Below are 22969 nucleotides of genomic sequence, written 5' to 3'. Positions count from 1 at the left end.
TGGGATCTAACATGGTGAGATCACTATCAATTTGATATCCCCTAATCTCATCAATTTGACCATACAAGTCTTGAAACTTTTGCCAAGCATCCTTGATTAGAGTACATTTCTCAATATGAAAAATGAGATCCTTTGATACATACTTTCTTAAGGTACCAATTGCCATGATATTTTTAGTGAGCCAATCTAAGTGACCAACTGGATCAGCCTTAAGATTAGTTGGAGCAACAATAGTTCCATCAATGTAATGAGTGAGTCCTTTTTCCATAAGTTTACTCCATGCATCAATTTTCCAAGTAGCATAATTATGTGGAGTTAAGAAAGGAAACTTAGAAGAACCCATAGCAGCAAAAAGGAAGGAACACAAGAGCACAAAAGCACAAGAGACACCCCCCCAAATTAACTCAATCAATGTACCCCCCCTAAAGTGATGATTTTGGCACTTTATACTTAGTGCGATTACAATGAGCCACTTGCAAAACAAGGAAAAGTGGACTTATGATGCAAATTTTAGAACTTCTCAAATGAGATACAAGAGACTTCAATCAATAGTGCAATGAATCTAACTAAGATTCAAGCAAATATACAAGTACCAAAAGAGCCAAAAATTGCTAAAATCTAAAAGTACAAGTCCTACTTATAATGGCATCAATCTGATAGCATCAAGTGAAAGTAGACAAAAAAATACGCACTTTCAAAAAAAATGGCACCTGAAAAGGAGGTCGTATGACCCCAAACGAAGCCTCGGAAGTTGCAAAAACTGGGATTACTCAGGTACAGTCACCAAAAACTACATTTTTTGAAAAATCCGTGTATCAAAATCAAAAAATTTCTTCACCATTGTGGAGAGCACGAAATTCTAGCCCATTTCAAAAAAAATTGCACCCAAAAAGGAGCAAAAATGAGCAAGTTATGGCCATTTGAAGTTGAACTGCAAAATCAAAAAGCTCAATGAGAGGGGGTCCAAAAATTTTCAAACCCTGCTGATGTGGTGCTGACATCAGCAAGTCACTATGTTAAATTTGACGGTCGTACAACCATCGCAAAAACTTTGCTCTCTGCTGACTGGATGTCCGTACTGTACGGACAGATGACGTGGACATGTGACTGTGTATTCCGTACCGTACGGATTTGCTGACTGGGCAGGCTGATTTGGCAGATGATGTGGTGGTCTGTGCGTATGTGTCAGTGTATGGATTGTACGGAAGGTACTCGCGGGGCAGTGGCCGCCTGCCACGTGGCGGGCGCGGGTTCGTCGATTTTTCGCATGGCGGAGGAGCTGGGCCTGTCCACATGGCAGTGCGGGCGCTGCCGGAGGCCGAGAGGAAGTTGGTGGCTACGCGGGAGGGAGCTCGGGAGGGCGGCGTTGGCGGCACGGGAGCTCAACACAGACGGCGTTGCAGCTGCGGGCTTCGGCGGGCGTGGGTGCAGGCGGAGGTGCGTCGGCGGCACGGAAAAAGAATTCGGCGGCGGTACTGTTCGGGGCGGCGGGTAGGATGAGGTACGGGCTGTGCTGTAGACAGGTACGTGTCACAGGAACCTGCAACCTACGGGGTCACGGGGGGGGGGGGGGGGGGTCTGCGGATCCCCCAAAAATCCTTTTTTTTGGTTTTTTTTTAAATTTTTTCTTTGATTTCAACTTTTCAATTTTTTTTTTTATTTTTTATTTTTTTGACAAAATATTTCAAAAAAACAAATTTTTTTTTTTTTTTTGAAAAATAATAAAAAAATTTCGAAATCTGTACAATACTAGCAAAATTGGAGAAAAAAATTTTCTCACCAAAATAGGTCGAATTTATAACCAAAATTCATGGAAACGGCCTTCTGGAAGCAATTGCGAGGTCAGATCTGGTCTAGGATGCCTCCAAAAGATGCTACTCCTCAGATCTACCTCTTGACGTCACAATAATGCCTCTTCAAGACGAATCAATGAAGCCCGAATGGCTCTGATACCATGTTGGATTTTGCCAAGATCAAGAGCTCAATGAAATGTACAAAATAGAGACATAATATGGGACAAGAATAAATTGTATTCTCATCAATAGAAATGATCAATAACAATGATTCAATAGTTACATACAATGTAGATGAGCCTGCTTATATAGGCAAGGCTAGGGATATGTATGAGCACACAAATATGACATGTGGCTCAATAAGAAACAAGGGTAGGTAGGAAATAGGTGTGGGTAGGTAGGAGAAATAATATAATAGTCCACATGAGGTGGATCACCCACCGAAGGTGGAATTATCACTCCACAATAAGTGGATATGATAGTGTAATAACAAGATCAACACCATAAAAGGTGGAATTTCTCCTACACACACTATCCCAATGTGGCACAAACACCCAAGTGTCTCATATCCAAACTAGTATGAAATGCATTATCCTAAGTAAATTTAAGTAAGTGTAATAATATCCATGATGAATAATTATTTACACCAACAAAAAGAAATCTTCAAACTTGGTAACCCAACACAATGCACAAGCTGCTGAATAAAAATAATTAAATTGAAAAACCATAGCCTCCAAACCAGCCAATGAAAATAATCCAAAATCCAATAAAACTTACCTACCCAACCTCATATAATATTTTATTTCCCAATACATATTTAGCCAATAACAATTAATGGTAGGTAGAAAATATAATAAACCAATTACCAGAGAGAGAGAGAGAGAGAGAGAGAGAGAGAAGTTGATAGCCAGAGACTTGATAGAGAGAAGCAGAGAGACTTGAGAGAAAGAGAAATGGAGGGAGAGGGGGAGAGAGAAAGAGAGTTAGAGGGAAAGAAATACTTGACAAAGGAAGAGAAAGGGAGGGGGAGGGAGAGGGATAGAATGAGAGAGAGAGAGAGACACTGAAGAGAGGGGGAGAGAGTGAGAGATAGAGATATTTGAGAGAGGGAGAGATACCCGAGAGAGGGAAGAAAGTAGAGAGGGAGAGATACTTGAGAGAGGGAAGAAAGTAGAGAGGGAGATGCGTAAGAGACAAAAAGGTAGGGGTGAAGGAAGAGAGAGGGGGAATGTAGGGAAAAGATGACAGAGATAATGTTCATATAAGCATGCTGATTACTAAAATTTGACTAAGTCTGAAGTTTATAAGAATACTTAAAAAACTAGAATCTGCATTATAACTCTTAGAGATCTGGAACCACTCTCAAACATCCTGACAATATATACATAAAATATAACTTAAAGTATAAGAAAGATAAAAGAAAAAGAGAAATGTTATTAATATGTATATATCCTACCGAAAAACCTAATGGAATGCTAAATGAATTGCATTTTATTGATAAACAAACACGTACGCGGTTTAAAAACTAAAACCACGTACGGGGTTTTTAGTTTCTGAACCGCATACGTGGTTTTAGTTTTTAAACCATGTACAGGGTATGTGGTTAGTATACTTTAATCATCTCACTGGGAATTGGGAAAATGCAGCAGCTGAGAAACCTTGTTTTGTCATTTAATCATCTCACTGGCGTCTTGCCCACTTCAATTGGTTGCCTTTCGAGTTCGTTATCAGTTTTAATATTAGGCTCAAACAAAATTGGGGGAAACATACCAGATGAGATTGGTAACCTCACAATGTTGTCATATCGAAGTCTAAAAGGAAACCGATTCAATGGGACCATTCCATCTGCACTCTACAGACTTCCAAATCTTGAAAGATTGTACCTGCACACAAACAATTTACATGGGAGAATTCCAGAATGTTTTGGCCAATCCAAAAGGCTTGGATTGTTGTCTCTCAGTCAGAACATGCTTTCAGGGCAAATTCCACAAGGTCTTGGTGCCCTTCCACACTTAAGAGAGCTTGACCTTAGTCACAATCAACTATCAAGGAAAATACCTGCGAGTTTAGGAAAATGCAAGACTTTGGAGCTGGTGGACATGGCACACAACAAACTAACAAGAAATATACCTTCTAAAGTTGTAGGTCTGCAGAATCTTGAGTTCTATTTCAATGTTTCTGGGAATTTACTGCAGGGTTCTATTTTGGAAATGAGCAAAATGGTTATGGTTTTAGCTATAGATGTTTCTCAAAACAATTTCTCGGGTGGCATTCCCAGTGCACTGGAAAGCTGCAAGGGGTTAATGTATCTAAATCTTTCTGGGAATGCATTTGAGGGGCCAATTCCTGTATCATTGGTAAATCTAAAAAATCTATAGTACATGGATCTTTCTTGCAATAATTTGTCAGGTACAATACCGGTGGCTTTCAAAAAGATGAAAATGCTCCAGCATCTCAATCTCTCTTCAAACATGTTAACTAGAGAGGTCGCAAAGGGAGGAGTTTTTGCAACACTTGATGCCTCTAAAATTATGGGAAATCTCGTCCTTTGTGGTGGATGGATGAACTTGCTGCCATGCTCTTGTTCCAAACACAAAGAGACATCTGTCTCCAAAAAGGTAATAATTCTTGTTGTACTTGGCATTGCAATTTTGACCATGTCTCTTCTATTGGTAGCATTTTCATATAGATGGAGATATTCTTGTACCCTTGCTCTCAAAGTATGGCCTCCAAAAATTTCATATGAAGAACTAGTAGATGCAACTGGCGGGTTCAGTGATGAAAATCTTTTAGGAATTGGCAGTTTTGGATCAGTTTATAAAGGGATTCTAAAAGATGGTACAAATATTGTTGTTGAAGTTCTGAAATTCCAAGATGAACATGCTCACCAAAGTTTGAAATTCCAAGATGAATATGCTCACCAAAGTTTCAATAGAGAATGTAATGCATTAAAGAGAGTTCGGCACTGCAATGTAATTAAAATCATCTCAACATGCTCCAACCTTGATTTTAAAGCTTTAATTCTTCCGTTCATGTCAAATGGAAGTTTAGAGAGGTGGTTGTATCCTCGTGAAGGAGGCCAATGCAAATTAAATTTGAGTGATCGATTAAGGATATCAATGGAGATAGCACAAGGAATGGCCTATCTTCATCATTATTGCTTTGTTCAAGTGATCCACTGTGACCTCAAGCCCAACAATGTCCTATTAGGAGACGACATGACTTCATGCATAGTAGATTTTGGCCTTTCCAATATTATTTTTGGCAATTCCATGGATTCTTTGACTTCTATAGATGCATTTAAAGGATCTGTTGGCTACTTTGCTCTAGGTACACATTTCTCATTCTTGCACAATATGTTTCACTAGCTTTCTTTGTTTATCTTATAAACCAGTTATTAGTCCTTGTTTATTTCTTATTATAGAATATGGAATTGGCAGAAATATTTCAACGAAAGGAGATGTATATAGTTATGGAATCTTAATTTTAGAGTTGTTGACAAGGAGGAGACCAACAGATGATAGGTGGATAGAATGAATCAATCTACGAAAATGGATAGAAATGCATTTTCCAAATAGAATCTCAGATGTGGTGGATAATTGTCTTCTTATAAATGCTCGTGACTTAGAGACATCAACAGTGATGGAATGCCTTACTCAATTTATACAAATTGGGTTGTTTTGCACAAGAGAATCACCTCAAGAGCGCCCTGATATGACTGAGATAGTTGATAGACTAAATACAATCAGAGGTGCATTTCTTGATACCCCTAAAACTCTTCAATTACCAATAGATATCTCACCTTTTATTAATGATGAAAGAAATATAAATACCACTGAATCAAAAAATAGGGGTAGTTGGTCTACATCTACATCCTAAGCCTAGAGAATTGCTCTTGTTTTATCTCTTAGCCAATCTAGAACATAATGATGTCCTAAAACATTATTTTTGATAGTATATATTATGAGCAGGTGGAATAATGTTCATATTGTGCTACCCATATTGGATAGTATATTGTGACATGATTTAGGGCTTACATTTGAAATTGTGAGTGGAAAGGAGATGTGGATATGATGTATTTTGGGTCATATCAATCATTTGGATACATGATTAAATATGTATCTTAATAGAATGCAAAATTTCACAAACAATATAAATTTTTTATTACTATGCAATATGAAAAAAATTGTGTAGTTAAATTTTTAACTTTATATTAATATTTAAACATGAATAATTATTAAAGATAATTTTTTTTTCACAATTATTCAATAAAATATATTAGAAGTCAAACATTTCTTTGAAATTTTAAGTGAAGAATATTTTTTTGATAAAATGTCGTAAATATTTTAAATTAGATCATTTCACCAGTTTTTATAAATCATAATTAGTAGATATATAGTTCTAGATTTTATATTTGTATTGAAATTTGTGAGTTGAACTAATAAAATATGTTCCATTATGACATTGATATTGAACTTGTAAAGGTATTTTTAAATCTTCCTAGTCTTGGATGCTAGAAAAGAGTAGAACAAGTAAAGATTAATAAGGAAATTAGTAGAGCAAAGGAACATATCAATTTGGATCAAGAGTAGAGACAAAAAATAATCTAGACTATAAATAAGGCACCTATAAATTTTATCCTAAATAAAGCACCAATTTATCGTATAATTTGATGAGCTCTAAAGATGGAAAGGTGTCGTTCTCAAAATAGACTTTAGTAAAATTCAATAATATTTAACAATGACCATAATTCTTTACTCATAGAGCTAAGTACACCAATCCAAATGTTATATTTAATGTTGCATCTTAGTATTGAATTTAATATTACATTAGGCCTCACTACATACACTCATTAGATCTTAGTCAGTCTACGCTTATTTCATTGCATCTTACTAGTTTATTTGAGGTCATAGTTAAGGAAAGTTTATTTCCTTTAGATTTTTGTTAAATTGATTGATCTTGGTTGATCTCATTGTATTTCTAGGATTTCCTGTCACATTAGGGTTTTTAGATCTATAATATTCTAGTTGCACATATTTTTCCTAGTTGTTAACTTCATTTTGTGTCATTTCACTTCATTAATTTATCCTTATTTATGTTTTATAGTCATTTGCATATATTCCTTTGTACCCACCCTAATTACCTTTATACTTAGCTTAAGGGATTATATTTTCCGCCTATTTTGACATATGATATAGATCCAATTCTTTTAAGTTGATATTCATTACCCTTTTCTATACTATTATATACATTATTTCATTAGGGTTATCCTCTCCTCTTTTCTAACCAAAATAACTTTTCTTTCACTCTTGTGTGTTGGGATACATATTTTGTGACCTAGGATAGGCATTGAAAGCTACAGGTCACTCATGTATGTTCTTGATGAAAATATACATTTAGGCCCAAATGACATGATACTTGTAATTCATAGTAGATTTATGTTACATACATGGATCCTCATCATTATTATATGGTAAATCTAGTGATGTAGATATATATGTAACAAAGGAATCTTCTATAATATCTAATCATAAAAAATTTAAATTGAATTTTTTGGTGTGAATAGGGGTTTTCCCTATTAGAATTACCCCTTTGTGGTGTGAATAAGGTACATCATCTAACTAGCCATGAGTTAGATATTTTTCACAGTCATTCACAAGTTAAGTTTATTTAAGGACCTACAAATATTTCTAGAAGGTCTTACTTACAATGTAATCTCATCTATCTTTAGTTTTCTCATGCCATAGGATTAAGACATTTTCCATTACCTTATTCAATCCTACCTATCAACCTTGCATTTATAATCAAGGCCTCGTATGTACATTTGTAATCAATTTTTTTCATCCATAATTAAGTTATTCTTGCCATACTATTTTGTAGAAGTTTAATGTTGGTTTGCAAGTGATCATGAGATGAGTGGAGTTCTCAATGAACTTTTATATGGTAATGAAGATTTAGATCTAGAAAACCCCTTCTTATAGTTGAGATTTATTTGTGCATGACCTATTCCTAGGGTACAAATCTTGATAGATCTTGAAAAGTTGTGTATGATCTTCTCTTGCATCATATGATGACTTTGAGAATTAGAAATTCATAGAAATGCTATATTGGGGGGTTTAGTATTTTTTTATTTGTACCATATACTTATTTTGATGGATGTTGGTGCAAATGTGAGCTCACCATTGAGTTTAGAGTGTCCTTGAGAAAGCTAGTTTTATCATTTGTTTCATTAAAAATAGATATATGATACCAAATCAATGAGATTTTCTAGTTGAGAAATGGTAAGCTAGATGTAGAAGATAGCTACAAGTTTGTAGCATTTTGGGCTTAAAAAACCCCCCTACCATTGCATCTAAAAGATCCAAATTTCTTAAGATCAATTGTTAAACCATCAAAATCAAAGTCTTTTACTCGATACTCTTTAAAGCAATTTTTTATCCTAACACCATAAATTTTGTCTACACACTTGTACGAAATATGTAGAGTAAAAATTTATATGGTTGTGTATTGTCATTGTCATCCTATTCATTTTACTAGTGTAGAGGGAATATTTATAGGGAATCAACATATTTTGTTGGAATAATGTATGTGAAATGAAATAGAAATGGGACTAGTATAAATAAATATGAAAATATGTTAGTAAAGATCCTTCAACCATAAGCACTACATGAAGACAAATCTATTCAAAGAATTATCAAATAAGATTATCACAATAATCTAGTTAGGAAATAAATAAACAAAACAAATATGATACTTCCCCATGATGCTCCCTATGCCATGACTCTTCCTTGTCCTCCTCCTCTCCAAGATCCCATTACTACATGAAGTATGCCCTGATCTTGAGCACTAGCACAAAAGGATGTCAAATGTAGGATGGGAGATGGTTGACTATGATATAAAGTGTTTCTATGAGAAATGGATGCAAATGCTCTAAGTTATGCAAAGAAGCAAAGAGAATTCTTTCTAAACTCTCAACAATGACAACCTCAATAGCATAACCTTATTCATAATGAACAACCTTATTCTCAATGGATAGCTTGATCTTCAATGGAAAACCCCCTCACAAAGAAAATGGGAGTTCTATTTATAGGCAAAATGGACAAATGAAGGGTTGAGATTGAATTGGTTGATGAAGGATTAGGATTGATTGAGGAAGCATTGATCCTCAATCCATATGCTATCCTTAAAGACAATCACATGTTGACAAGTGTCAATGAGAGAAGGCTTGAGAGGAGAGAGTGACAAAGCATTAAATGCCTGAAGAATTGAAGGAAGTCATTAAAGGCTTAAGAGGACTTTGAAGGAAGCCATTAAAGGCTTAAGAAGACTTTGAAGAAAACTATTAAAGGCTTGAAAATTTTAAAGAAAGCCACTAAAGGCTTGAGTTGATGGAATTTGGGTTAACCTTTGGTTTAAGAATGTGCAAACCATTAAAGGGGGATTAGGCTAATAATAGGGGGTTTAGACATGATTAGGAGGAGGTTTAACTTACAACTTGCATTTTTTAGAAGATGAAAGTGGGTGAGGGATTTTAAGAATTTAAATAGATATTTAAATTTAAATGTGACAGAATGGATAAATGGATAAGATGAATTAATTATACAAATATGTCTTATTTATTTAATTAATAGTCTAAATTAAGTGGACAGAATTGGGTGTCTACAGTATGCATTACCCATATATAGTAAAGTACTTTCTAGCTTGTGTAGGCATAATCGAATGAGTTGATTTTTTAGATTCATTTATTTAAAATTAAATTCTTGAGGACCCAATTTCATGGTTTAGCCTATGGGCAATCATCTACACAGTGCATGGGCTTAAGTTTGAGTGTGTGGGAAGCAACTACTCACCCAAGACTTTCCTGCTCTCATCATCCTACCACTCCGTCAATGATGCATGACTAATGCATCAAGGTATTAATTATAATGCAATTTTATCTTTAGTTATTTCATGTCATAGGTCTAAGACATTTTCCATGATGTTTTTTAGTCCTACCTATAAATCTTTCCTTTATATAATAAAGTTCTTTCTATATTCATTTGTAATCAATTTTTCATCCATAATCAATTAAGTTATTCTTTCCATACTCTTTTGTAGAAGGTTTGTTTTGGTTTGCAGGTTATCATGAGACGACTGGAGTTCACTATCAACTTTTACATGGTATTGGATCTTTATATCTACAAAATATCTTCTTAGATTTGAGTGTGTTTTATGCATGAGCTATTCCTAGGGTGAAAATATCAATATATCAAGTGATATGTTGAGTATTCTCTTCTCTTTCATCATATGATGACTTGAAGAATTACATAATCTTGATAGAAATACTAGATTTGGGGGTTTCTTATTTGTGGATTTGTATTGTAGATTTGTTTCAGTGCAAATTTAAGCTCACCATTGAGTTTAGAGTGTCCAATAAAGCTAGTTTTATCATTTGTTTCATTCAAAACACATATATGATGACAAAACTATAAGGTTTTCTAGTTGAGAAGTGAATGTATAGAAGATATTTACAAGTATGGAGTATTTTGAGCTAAAATAGACCTTGCCATTGCATGTAAAATATCCAAAATCCCTAAGATCAATTATTAAGCCATGAAAATCAAATACTTTTGCTCCACACTCTAAAAGGATTTTTTAGCCTATCAACATATATTTTGTCTAGACACTTGTATATAATCTATCTAGTACAAATTTATATGGTGTTGCTTTTTCATCAATGCCATATCCATTTGATAGGTGTAGAGGAAATATCTATAGGGAATAACCATTTATTTTGTTGGTGTAATGTATAATGTCCCGCCAAGGAACCTTGAGGATAAGTGAAAATTACAACAAAAATGCATGGAAATTTTTCTTTTGAAGTAATAAAGTGTCATCATGCATAACAATACAAGTATAATGCTCATATCAAGGTAACATTTATCCTGTTGATAATTGACAAGCACAAGTGGAATACTACACACTCAAAAACTCTAACAAGATATCCCATGGAGCCTCTAGTGTCCACTAACATTGATACCTTAAAATCGCAACCAAAATCAGATCAACTACACAAGAACAACTAGGAGTTGACTAAATCATCCTCTAATGTTGAACCAAATACAAATCATGGTTATGTAGCTAAATAAGAAACCCTTGATCAATTTTGTGCCACCCTGCATCAAAACCAGTCAACCAAACAACAACACTGCCATGTTAGGCAGGGATGCCAAAGGGCAGCTAGAGACACTGAAGAACATACGACATTTCATAGGCTCAGACATCAATCCATAGGTAGAGACACCAATTTGTAGTTAGGCCATATCAATGGTAGGCTAGAGAGGGGAATACATCGATCCAATAAATAGAGATGTTGTTCTAGAGGCGAAGACACCGAAGGACAACCACAAACGTTGATCTGGGTTTTTTTTCCCAACAAGACTAAGTGACTTGGTCAAGACTTTGTCAATCAGGTCTTAAGTTCAATGCACACCTCTACTCACCACTAGGATTATAAAACGTCAATGTCACTTAAGACTTTGTTGATCAGGTCTTAAGGTCAATGCACAACTAAAATCCACAATTGGACTTCACGAAACATGCACCAAGTGGTTCTAATTAAGCCTAGATTGGCTCCCGAGAGCTCAATCCAATAAGGGCTTGATCAACATCTCATGACCACTATGGGAGATTACTAATTAAATATCCAATACATTAGGAATCACATCTACATTCATTTTAAGCACCAAACTAAGTGTTCCTATGCTAACATCATAATAAATCACCACATGAGAAGCATACAAGAACATGCTCGGTGGTTAGTTCCAATACTGAACCATGTAAAGATACATCTAATCATTACATTGTATTATAATTACATACATCTCCTCTTGAAGTGTTTCATATACAAATCATTTATTATTACAACTTTTACATCAAATTACATAGCTTACAACTTGCAAGAAAAGAGAGAAAGAGAAGGACAAGTGTTGAGGAAGGAGAAGGAACTCTTCAATCATACATGATACAAGTCCTCTAGTCCCCAACGGTGGTTGGAAATGCCACATGACCATGTGGAGCCCATATGTTCCAACCCCATCATGCTCATGGAGATAGTCACATGGCTCAAATAGATACACACTTAAGCAAGGGAGACAAACAGGTTCACACAAGATCAAACATGGAGCAACACTCAACATGAACATATAATCAATCAAGAACATAATGCCACATCAATTAATGAAAGAGAGAGAGGTATAATCCTCAATGCAAACATTATACAAAACAAGTATGAAAGATCTCCATAAGGAGCATCAACACTAAAACCCTCTTGAAAGTGTAAACCAATCTCATCAACCAAAGAGATCACAATGCCATATGGCCATCAATGTAGATACCTCTATAATTCATCAATAAACACAATCACATGGAAGGAAAGTCCTCTTTCGGGTGCTACTCATAACTATAGGGATAGATACATAGGAAACAAGAGCAATGAGTTTCATCACATATCTTTAAGGAATGGCTCACATGGAATCGAGTAGTCCTCTCATATGAATGAGGAGACTCAATCATGACAGATTAATACCCCATATATGGCCAGGCCTTCCCAACACATCCTTACTCTATATGAGAACTCAAGGCCATGAGATATAAAAATACCTAACCCAAACTTGTTCAGAAATTCCTTCACATATTTAGTTTGAGATGTAAAAATACCTTTTCCAATCTGTGACATCTGCAAACCTAAGAAAAATTTCATCTCACCTATCATAGACTTCTCAAATTCCTTTTGCATATCATCGACAAACTTCATGCTCAAGTCATAATCACCTCGAAAGATAATATCATCAAAAAAGACTTCAACAATAAAGATGTTATAATTTTCAATCTTAAAATACAAGTTACTATCAGCAATCCCTTTATTAAATCCCAATTTCCTCAAATACTTATCCAATCTAGCTTACCAGGCTCTAGGAGCTTGTTTCAAGCCATAAAGATCTTTCTTCAGTTTACATACCATGTCACCATCATCTCATAATGAAAATCCACCAGTTTTCTCAATGTAGACTTCTTCCTCAAGATCACCATCCAAAAAGGCAAATTTGACATCCATCCGATATACCTTGAAATCTTTATAGGAAGCATATAAAAGTAGCAGTCTAACAGCTTCAAGTTTGGCCACTAGAGAAAATTTTCCTCATAATCAATTCCTTCTTTCTGTGAATATGCTTTGCATACCAATCTTTCTTTATTTTTGACAACTTCATTAAATTTATTCTTGAATACCCATTTAGTACCAATCACATTCTTATCTTCAGTTCTAGGAACAAGCTCCCATGTGTTATTCTTTTCAAAATGATCTAATTCTTCTTCCATAGCTTTCATCCAATTTTCATCTTTACAAGCTTTAGCAACATCTTTAGATTCAACTTTAGAAATCAAACATACCTCTTCAACAACTAGCCTTCTTCTTGTCATCACACCTTTATTTTTATCTCCAATAATATGATTTTCTGTATGATTCAATCTTACATACTTTAGAGTCTTCTAATTGTTCTTATTTCCAGGTTCCTGCATCTCTCCATTGGCCACAACAACATCCAGATTAACAGTATCTACTGAATCATTCTACTTTGATTCTTCAATTTGAATAGGATTTAGAACAATGTGCTAACCATCATCATATCTGCAATCTTTGATCTCTTTCCCAAGGTTCTCATCCACCTTCACATTTTCACTTTCCACTATCTTTCTCCATCTCTTATTGTAGCAGCGGTAGGATTTTCTCTTTGTTGAATTTCCCAAGAAAATTCCTTCACCACTTCTTGCATCAAACTTTCCTATGTCCTCATCTCTCTCGATGTAATATTTGTTCCCAAATACTTTAAAATATCTCATAGTAGAAGCATGACCAAACCATAACTTGTAAGTATTCTTACCAATATCACCTTTAATATGAACTTGGTTGAATGTGTAAATGGAAGTGCTAATATCTTCTCTCCATTAGATCTTTGGAACATTTCCTTCAATCAACATATTCCTTGCAACATCCAAAACAGTCATGTTCTTCCTTTGAACAACTCCATTTTGTTGAGGGGTTCTAGGAGCAGATAATTTTCTTCTAATCCCATGCTTCTCACAGAATGAGCCAAATTCACCAGAACAAAATTATCCACCTCTATCAAATCTCAGACATTTCACCTTCAATCCTGACTCAATCTCAACCTTTGCTTTGAATATCTTGAACTTGTCTAATACTTCAGATTTTTCCTTCAAAAAGACAACCCACCTCATCCTGGAATAATCATCAATTAGTAACATAAAATATATGCCTCCCTACACACTTATAACATTTGTAGGTCCACATAGGTCAATATGCACAAGATCTAGAAATTCATCAGATGTATATTGTTTTCTCTTGAAAGAGATTCTTGTTTTCTTACCCAATTGATATTCTTTACATGTTGGATTAGCAGGCTTAGCAATCTTAGGTAGATCTCTAATAGCTTGAATATAATTGATCTTAATCATTGAGTCAAAGTTAACATGACACATTCTCCTATGCTACAACCAACTTTCATCAATCTAAGTAGTCAAACAACTTTTCTCACCAACATTCAAATGAGAAATATTACCTTCAGTCTTAGTTCTAGATGCAATCTCTATACCAAAGGCATTTAGGATCTTGCATTTACCATTCCTGAAATATAAATCATAACCTTACTCAACCTTTTGTCCAAAACTCTAAATATTATGCTTTAAACCTTCAACATACAAGACATCATCAGTATTATGCTTACCATCAAAGGAAATAGAACATCTACCATGGATCACATAGGCTTTGTCATCTCCAAAATCTCCTTATTCCACCATCATACCTTTACATACTCATAAATTTTCTTTTATCACTAGGCATATGGTGTGAACAACCACTATATATTACCCATTCATCTTTTTCTTCAACTTTAGTAGCTAAAGCTTTCTCCTCAACTATGCAACTAGTGGAATCAATAGGTACCGGTCCATCTTCCTTAATGGAAAAAAAACACAACTTCATCTCCTTCTGATTCTTAATCTATAACACCTTCATCAACAATATAATAGAAGTTCTTTTGATTCCTATACTTCTAGTTAGACTTGTAAAGCTTATCATACTTCTCATGCTTCTCATATCTATCATTTTTGTCATGCTTATCAAATTTATCATGCCTATCATACTTAGTCATTCTCTCCAGACACCTAGAAGCAAATGTCCTCTCTTATTGGAAGAGAAACATTTCAAGGACAATTTTCCATCATACTTGTTAGCTCCTTTAGGCAATCTCTGGGAAATCAATGCTTCAGGCTCATCCAGTTCTCTTTCTTGCTCTTCCATCTCTCTCCTTTCTCTTTCATATCTAGATATTATGCATTCTTTAGGTTCATACTTATGTTTTTCAAATACAGATGCTCTATATGTTGTCTCAAACTTTCTGTTGGCAATTGGCGTAACTAATGCAGATGAGATGATGTAGATGAAAATAGATGACTGAACCGGTAGAGGATAGAAGATTGAGATTTTGTGGTTAGATGACTTGATTAGTTATATGTGTTGTCATTGATGTCAACTAATGTCAAATGATGATTACTGATGTTTCTAATGTTTTGTTTTGTCATCTAAGTGATTTGGTTTATCGAAGACAGGGTTTACTGCCAAAGAACAAAAGATTGTGATTTAGGACTTTAATCGATAAAGCAGAGATGTTTTGGTTGAATTAGGTGATCAACAATGATTGGTATTTTACAGATGGAATTGAGTATATGACCAAAACTGTAACTTGTGATGATTACCAGAAGGTTTGTTTTAAATTTTTCATGAAGTTTTGCTAGGGTTTTAGTAGGGTTTAAGGACTGGTGAAGAAATTATCAAACTGGTAAAGATTTTTGATATGGTGGTCATCGACGATGAGTTTACATGCTGGTGGTAATATGACACAACCCGCGTGAATGATTTGATTGTTGTTTTCATGCAAACTAAGGAAGAATTTCTTGGGAAACAATGAATCGCTTTGGAGAGTATTTTGAGGTTTTCATTTTGTTACAAATCATATTTTTGCAATGAGATAACGGTTGATATTGAATTGTAATTTGATGTAATGAGTTGTATATTGATCAGATAGGATCTCTTATGATCTGTATTGTAAGTTCATGATGTAATTAGGGTTTAGTGGCCAACCTAGTTGAGATGGCTATTTATGTTGACACGGTTGATGTTTATTGTATCAGTGGTCTTAGATGAATGTTTTGATCCATCCAAGAGAAGATTGAAATCTGCCTCAAAGTTGTAGAGTGTAGAGCATAACTAGATCTGATCTAGCAAGCTAAGAAGTGCAAGTAACATATCACTTTTTCACTATTATTTCCTAACAGTTGCAGCAGGTTAAAACCCTTAACCAAGTAGGTCCTAACAGGTCTTAAACATTTAAGTCCCCTAACAAGGTAGCTCTCAAAAAGGGTGGTAAATCCTCTCATGAGTTTGATCCTAACAGATCATCAAGCTCCTAACTAGGCTACTAGTCAAATTCCTTAACCAGGTGACTCCTAATAGGGTCTTGTCCTAATAGGGTCTTGTCCTAACAAGGCATATTGTAAGCTCCTAACAAGGCTAAGCTCCTAACAGGGCGTACTTCAAAAAGAGTAAAAATCTTGTGGGTACTAACTCCCACCATGGTTTATCCCTATTTGGGTTTCCACATTAAAAAATTATGGTTTTCATGTGTGGAATGATTTTCATGTGATGTTCTTGTTTATGTTTCATTTCATGCACTATTTTAGAGTACACTAGTTATGATATTTTGTCAGAGGTTTATCAAAGGTTATCAATACTAATAAGAATTGGTAGAGAAAGTGTTTGATCTGATAGTTGAGGATAATGACTTGGTAAATATGATTGCTTAATTGGTGAAATAATTGATTAATGTGGTAAATGATTTGATCAATGTGTTAGCAAATCTGATAAAGAGGTTGTTAGATATGATAAAAGAAGTTGAGATAATTGGTTAATGATTTCAGATCTGATATAAGTTTGATTTGAAGATTAAAATTTTTAAGTATTGTTAATACTGATTCACTCTCCCCCTCTCAGTATTAACCGGATCCTCATTGAATTAACAATTGGTATCAAATATTTGGTCCTTTGTGTGCAGAAAGCCTAACCGCTTGAGGGAAAGATTTTGAGGAAGTCAAGATGATGAAGAAAGAGGGTCCTAAATTCAACAAGGATAACTACAAGATCTAGAAAGACAAAATGAAGATCTGCATTAAAGGTCTTCATGCACAATATTGGAAGCAATTTGAAACAAAATATGTTGCTCCTACTACTACTCCCTTGACACCAGATGAAATCAAAGAGAAGCAAGAGAATATGCAAGCCTTAGAAGCTATTGTAAGTACTTTATCTGATTCAGAATATATTGATGTTCAAGGATTGGAAACTGCAGGTGAGGTTTGGGAAAAGTTAGATATAATGTATGGAGGAGATGAGCATGTACAAATAGCCAAAGAGGAAAGCTTGGGAGGAAAGTTTGATGACATGAGAATGCTTGAAGGAGAAAATATTGCACAGTATGGTTAGAGAATCAAAGAAGTTGTTAGCGGCATAAAAAGTGTTGGAGGTAAGATTGAACATGATGTTGTTGTAAGTAAAATGATTAGAACTCATCTACCTCAGTATGCTATAAGTGTATCTACAATCCAAGAACTTATATCTATTTCAAAGGATAAGGTAACCATTGATTCGTTGATTGGTAAGCTTACAATATTTGAGTTGAATAGTTTTGACAATAGTGTGACAAAATCTAATGAATCTTCCTTTAAAGCTTCTATTACCAGTCCATCTGCTAGAAAAGAAAAAGATATATGTCAAAATCATGAATGCAAGTCAAGTCATGGAAGTAACCGAGGAAATGAAGACAATAAAGATCATTTGATGGAACTTGAGGCACTGTTAGCAAAAGGATTTCCAAGAGGCATCACTAAGTATAAAGGAAAGCTACCTTTGAAGTGTTTTTCTTATACTAGAATTGGTCATATTGCTGCTAATTGTCCTAATGCTGAAAAGAAAGAGAAATTTAGAAAATATAAAGGAAAGGGAAAAAAGAAATGTTATGTTGTAGTAGATGAAGGTGTGACTGATGAGGAGTCTAAAGATGAAGATGACAATGAGGAAATTGTGTTTGTGGCCATGAAGGAGGATTTGACATATGAAAAGGCACTGGTATCTCATATGGAGAATAGTGATGAATGCATTATAGATAGTGGTTGCTCACGCCACATGACCAAAGACAAAAGTAAGTTCATAACTCTTGATGAATTTGATGGAGGTGTTGTTAGATTTAAAAATAACTGTTCCTACATGGTGAAAGGTAAAGGTTCGATCTCTCTAGATGGGAAGAGTAATGTTGATGATGTGTTTTGGGTTGATGGTCTAAAGCATAATCTTTTAAGTGTTGGCCAGCTAAATGATAAAGGTTATTTGCTTGATTTTAATGGTGGAGTCTGGAGAATTATTGGAGGTAATGGTGAATTGATTTCTACCGGGAAGAAAACTAGAGGTAACTTATTCCATTTGAATAGTAATGTTAATTGTCTGGTTGCAAGAATGGAAGACAATTGGTTGTGGTATAAAAGATGTTGTCATGTTAATTTTGATAATTTGGTTAAAGTAAGTAAGTCAAGTGTTGTAAGAGGATTGCCACAAATTATCAAACCGGATAATGTGGTATGCAACGATTGTCAAATTGGTAAGATGGCCTCTATTTATTTCAAGAGAAAGAACTATTCAACTGAAAATATTTTTGACTTGAATAACTAGACCAAATTGAGAAGAATCACTAAAATCTAACTTGAATATTTATGGAAGCACTAAAATATGATGATTGGGTTAATGCAATGAATGAATAATTAGACCAAATTGAGAAGAATCGAACATGGTCACTTGTTCCTAGATGGGAGGATAAGAATGTAATTAGAACAAAATGGGTCTTTAGCAATAAATTGAATGAAGAAGGAAAGGTCGTAAGAAACAAGGCGAGGTTAGTCTACAAAGGGTATGCACAAGAAGAAGGTGAGGATCTTATGGTGAAAAATTTGCACCAGTTGCTAGATTAAGAGTAAGGATGCTGCTAGCATTTGCTGCAAATAAAGGTTTCAAAGTCTATCAAATGGATATCAAATCAGCCTTTTTGAATGGGATTCTAGAAGAAGAAGTATACATTGAACAATAGGATGGATTTTCTCTATTTGATGATAAAGACATGGTATGTAAACTGCATAAAGCACTATATGGTCTAAAGCAAGCACCGAGAGTCTGGTCTGAGAGATTACATGCACATCTGATCAAAATTGGATTCTAACGTACTAGTGAGGATAACAAAATTTATCTGAAAACTGATGGAGACAAGATGCTGATAGCATAAGTGTTTGTAGATGACATAATTTTTGGTGCCAATAATGATATGTGTATGAATTTTTCTGATGAGATGAAAAAGGAATTTGAAATGTCTCTAATCGGTGAAATAAATTTCTTTATTGGGTTACAAGTCCAACAATTGGATGGTGGTATCTTTATTTGTCAGACCAAGTATATCAAAGAGGTGTTGAAGACATTTGGTAGGGAAGACTGCAAACCGGTAGGAACACCAACGGTGACAGGCTGCAAGTTGTCCAAACAAGATGATTCTCATGTTGTTTGTGAAAAAGAATACCAGTCTATGATTGTCAAGCTACACTATGTTGTTCATAGTAGACCAAACATTGCTCATGTTGTTGGATTAGCAGCTAGATTTCAAAAAGAGCCTAAGGAAAGTCATATGGTGGTTGTGAAGATAATTTTTTGGTATCTCAAAGGAACAATAGACTATGGTTTATGGTATCCCTATAAAGGAGATTTTACTTTGGATGTCTTTACTGATGTTGATTGGGCAAGTAATGTGGATGACCAGAAAATCACAACCGGTGGATCCTTTCTACTTGGTGGAAGATTAGTGGCATGGACGAGAAAGAAATAACTTATGTTTCTCAATCTACAGCTACAATAGAGTATGTAGCTACATCCATGAATTGCACACATGCCATATGGATGAGACATGTGCTAGAAGGATTCAAAATAGATATGTTTGAACTGATGACTATCTATTGTGATAATACAAGTGCAATAAATTTTTTTAAGAATATTGTACTTCATGCTAGAACCAAGCACATTGAATAGAAGTATCATTTTCTAAAGGAAAGAGTTCAAGAAAAATAGCTCAAGATGGAATATGTGAAGAGTAAAGATCAGATAACTGATATCTTTACTAAGCTCTTATCGAAGATTACCTTGAATTTCTTAGAGGTAAACTAGGGGTTAGACCCCTACATCGAAATAACTAGAATGATGGAGATGCATCAATCCTGTGGATCTAATGTTTATTCTTCACTAAGGATTGATGAGGTGTAGGCTACTTCGTAGGGGGAGAAGCTCATATATAAAGCTTTAATTTAATGCTCTGATATATTGATTTGATATAATGTTCTTGATTTGACTAGCAGAGATGATGGAAGAGGTAGCAGCAGAATTGAATACAAGTGATGCATATGCACCTTTGGCATTGTTGTCAAAGGGGGAGAAGAAAAGACAAGTCAAATATGGGAGAAGTTGTAGATGACCTGGGGGAGAAGAAACAGATCAGATTGAGAGAAGAATTGGTTAAGGGGGAGAAGACAAAAGGAGGAGAACTGACAGATGATATGTGTTAGTTAGATGAGAGGGGGGGTGAATCAGATAAACTCACAATACAAAATATTCATCAAATTCAACCTCCGTAGAACTTACTTGATATGCAAGTATGACTATAAATCATTCAAACTCATAAACTGATAAACTTGAAACAACAAAACACATTTAACACCAGATTTAACGTGGAAACCCAAATAGGGAAAAACCACTATGGGATTTCGGACCCACTAAGAAAATATACTCTTCTAGAGTATGCTCGGTTAAAAGCCAATCCTATTAAAGATTACATAAACACATTGCTAGATGTGACCTGGTCAAGGGATTTCCCTCAGATCTATCAAAATCTTGCACTTTGTTAGAAGTGACCTTGTCCAAGGATTTCAAACACTCATTCAGAATGTTACCTTGCTAGAGGATTTACAAATAAGACTGTTAGGTCCACTCGGTTAAGAGATTTCCTATCACTTACAAAAATAAATAACAGTAATAAAATATATCTGCAACTTCACATCTGAAATGTTAAAGTAGACTCTATGTGCTCAAAATAATCTTGTCAAAAGACTTATCTTCCTCCTTGTTGGGCTTTTCAATCTGTTCTTCAATCAAATCTTCAATCTTTTGTACTCGGTAATCACCTCTGCAGTATCACTGCTTTGCTATTTACCCGCATCCTTTGTTCATCAACTTTTCCTTATTTATAAGCAATTCCTAACCGCTTAATCTCCTTAATCACATTTCCCATGATTAATCTTAGCCATCAGATCTTCAAACTTGACTAGGTTCATTGAATCCTTTGAACTGAAAAACATTTTATCTTGCCTTGAAACTTGTATACCTTCCTTGGTACTTGTGCTCGGTTATGTCCGTTCAATTTGTGCTGTAGATCCAACTCTTGAATTTTCATTGCCGTTGATCCTTAACAAAATTCTTGCATGACATTCCAATCTTCTATAAATCACCAGCTCATTAGCATCCTTCATTTAATAATGTATTTATTCATCCAATGCATTTTGTTACTGCTCGGTTGATACCTAGTAAATACTGAACTTTACTTAGTAGACATTCTTTCTTCTTTAACCAACACTGATAACCTTGGTGTTTACCGACTAGCTCCTTCCTCGATAAAATAGAATAGTATCAAACCTTTACTCATGAAATCTTTTCTCCTTCTTATTCAGTCTTTGAATACACATATATAGGATATCAAAACAATCAAAATAACATAATCTCATCACTGTCTAACTTGATAATAGTTTCCCATTGAATAACTTATTACTCCCCTTCATTTTCACATTCTTTCTGTGTCACTTACCAACATCTTTATACTCATCAAAACATACTCTTTAAGATATGGCAACATCATACTGAATTAGAAAATCAATTACTTGACATCAATGACAAAATAATATTATTAAGACAGTAATCATCCTTTATCAATTATATCATCAATCTCCAACAACCTTCTAAATATCATCATACCAACAAACTTAATGTAATGCCAACAATCTCCCCCTTTGGCATTGATGGCAATACCAACTTGATTTATTCCAACTGATTCAGACTGTTGTTATTCTTCTCCTGTTATCCTTGAGCTGTAAACTTCTCCTATGATCTTCTCCCCCTGTCATTAATCTTCTCCCCCTTTGACAACAATGCCAAAAGTAAAACTAATCCATGATTACTTCCCCTGTGAAGTAATTTCCTTGCTTGTTAAAACATATACAAATGTATCATCTTAGTCTCAGTCAGGGCATCTTGTCTTCATTCACTATTTCCTGCACAACTTTAGACGACCTTCTAAAGTGTGTAAATCAGCATCAACTCGCAAATAGTATTCTGTAGGGTCATAGAATTGATGCTTTCACCGAACTCTGTCAGTGAGTACTAGATAGGGGTAGGACCCCTAACTTACTTCTGAGATACTCAAAAGTGTCCCTTGGCAGTGGCTTTGTGAAGATGTCTGTTATTTGTTCCTTTGTGCTAACATACTCTAGCACAACTTTCTTTTCTTGAACTTCTTCTCTTAGATAATGATACTTTATAGAGATATGCTTTGTCTTAGAGTGCATTATCAGATTTTTTGAAATCTTAATAGCACTTGTATTATCACAAAATATAGTTACTGGCTTGGTAACTGTCTCATTCATACCTTCCAACAATTGTTTGATCCATGCTATATTGGTACAATTCAATGCTGCAGTGACATATTCAGCTTCAGCTATTGACTGTGAAATGCATCCTTGTTTCTTGCTAAGCCAACTCACTAGTCTTTCTCCCAAAAAGAAAGCTCCACCGCTTGTGCTTTTCCTGTCATCAATATTTCCTGCTCAATCAGCATCAGTATAGACTTTTAAGTCAAAATCATTCCTCTTTTTATATAGTAAACCATAATCTTCAGTGCCTCTCAAGTATCTGAAAATTCTTTTGATTGTTGTGA

At 34.8% G+C, this 22969-nt stretch overlaps 1 protein-coding gene across 1 annotated transcript; it reads left to right on the top strand.

Annotated features, from left to right (window-relative positions):
* The first annotated feature begins 1090 nt into the window (after positions 1-1090).
* Positions 1091-4171, top strand: LOC131875066 (putative leucine-rich repeat receptor-like serine/threonine-protein kinase At2g24130). Its single transcript, XM_059219079.1, has 3 exons — positions 1091-1123; positions 1209-1523; positions 3440-4171. The coding sequence occupies exons 1-3, from the start codon at positions 1091-1093 to the stop codon at positions 4169-4171; spliced, it is 1080 nt and encodes a 359-aa protein (XP_059075062.1).
* Positions 4172-22969: the final 18798 nt, after the last annotated feature.

The sequence above is a fragment of the Cryptomeria japonica genome, chromosome 4 (assembly GCF_030272615.1).
Source record: "Cryptomeria japonica chromosome 4, Sugi_1.0, whole genome shotgun sequence".
Classification (NCBI taxonomy): Eukaryota; Viridiplantae; Streptophyta; class Pinopsida; order Cupressales; family Cupressaceae; genus Cryptomeria; species Cryptomeria japonica.
This window is presented reverse-complemented; position numbering and strand designations above follow the sequence as displayed.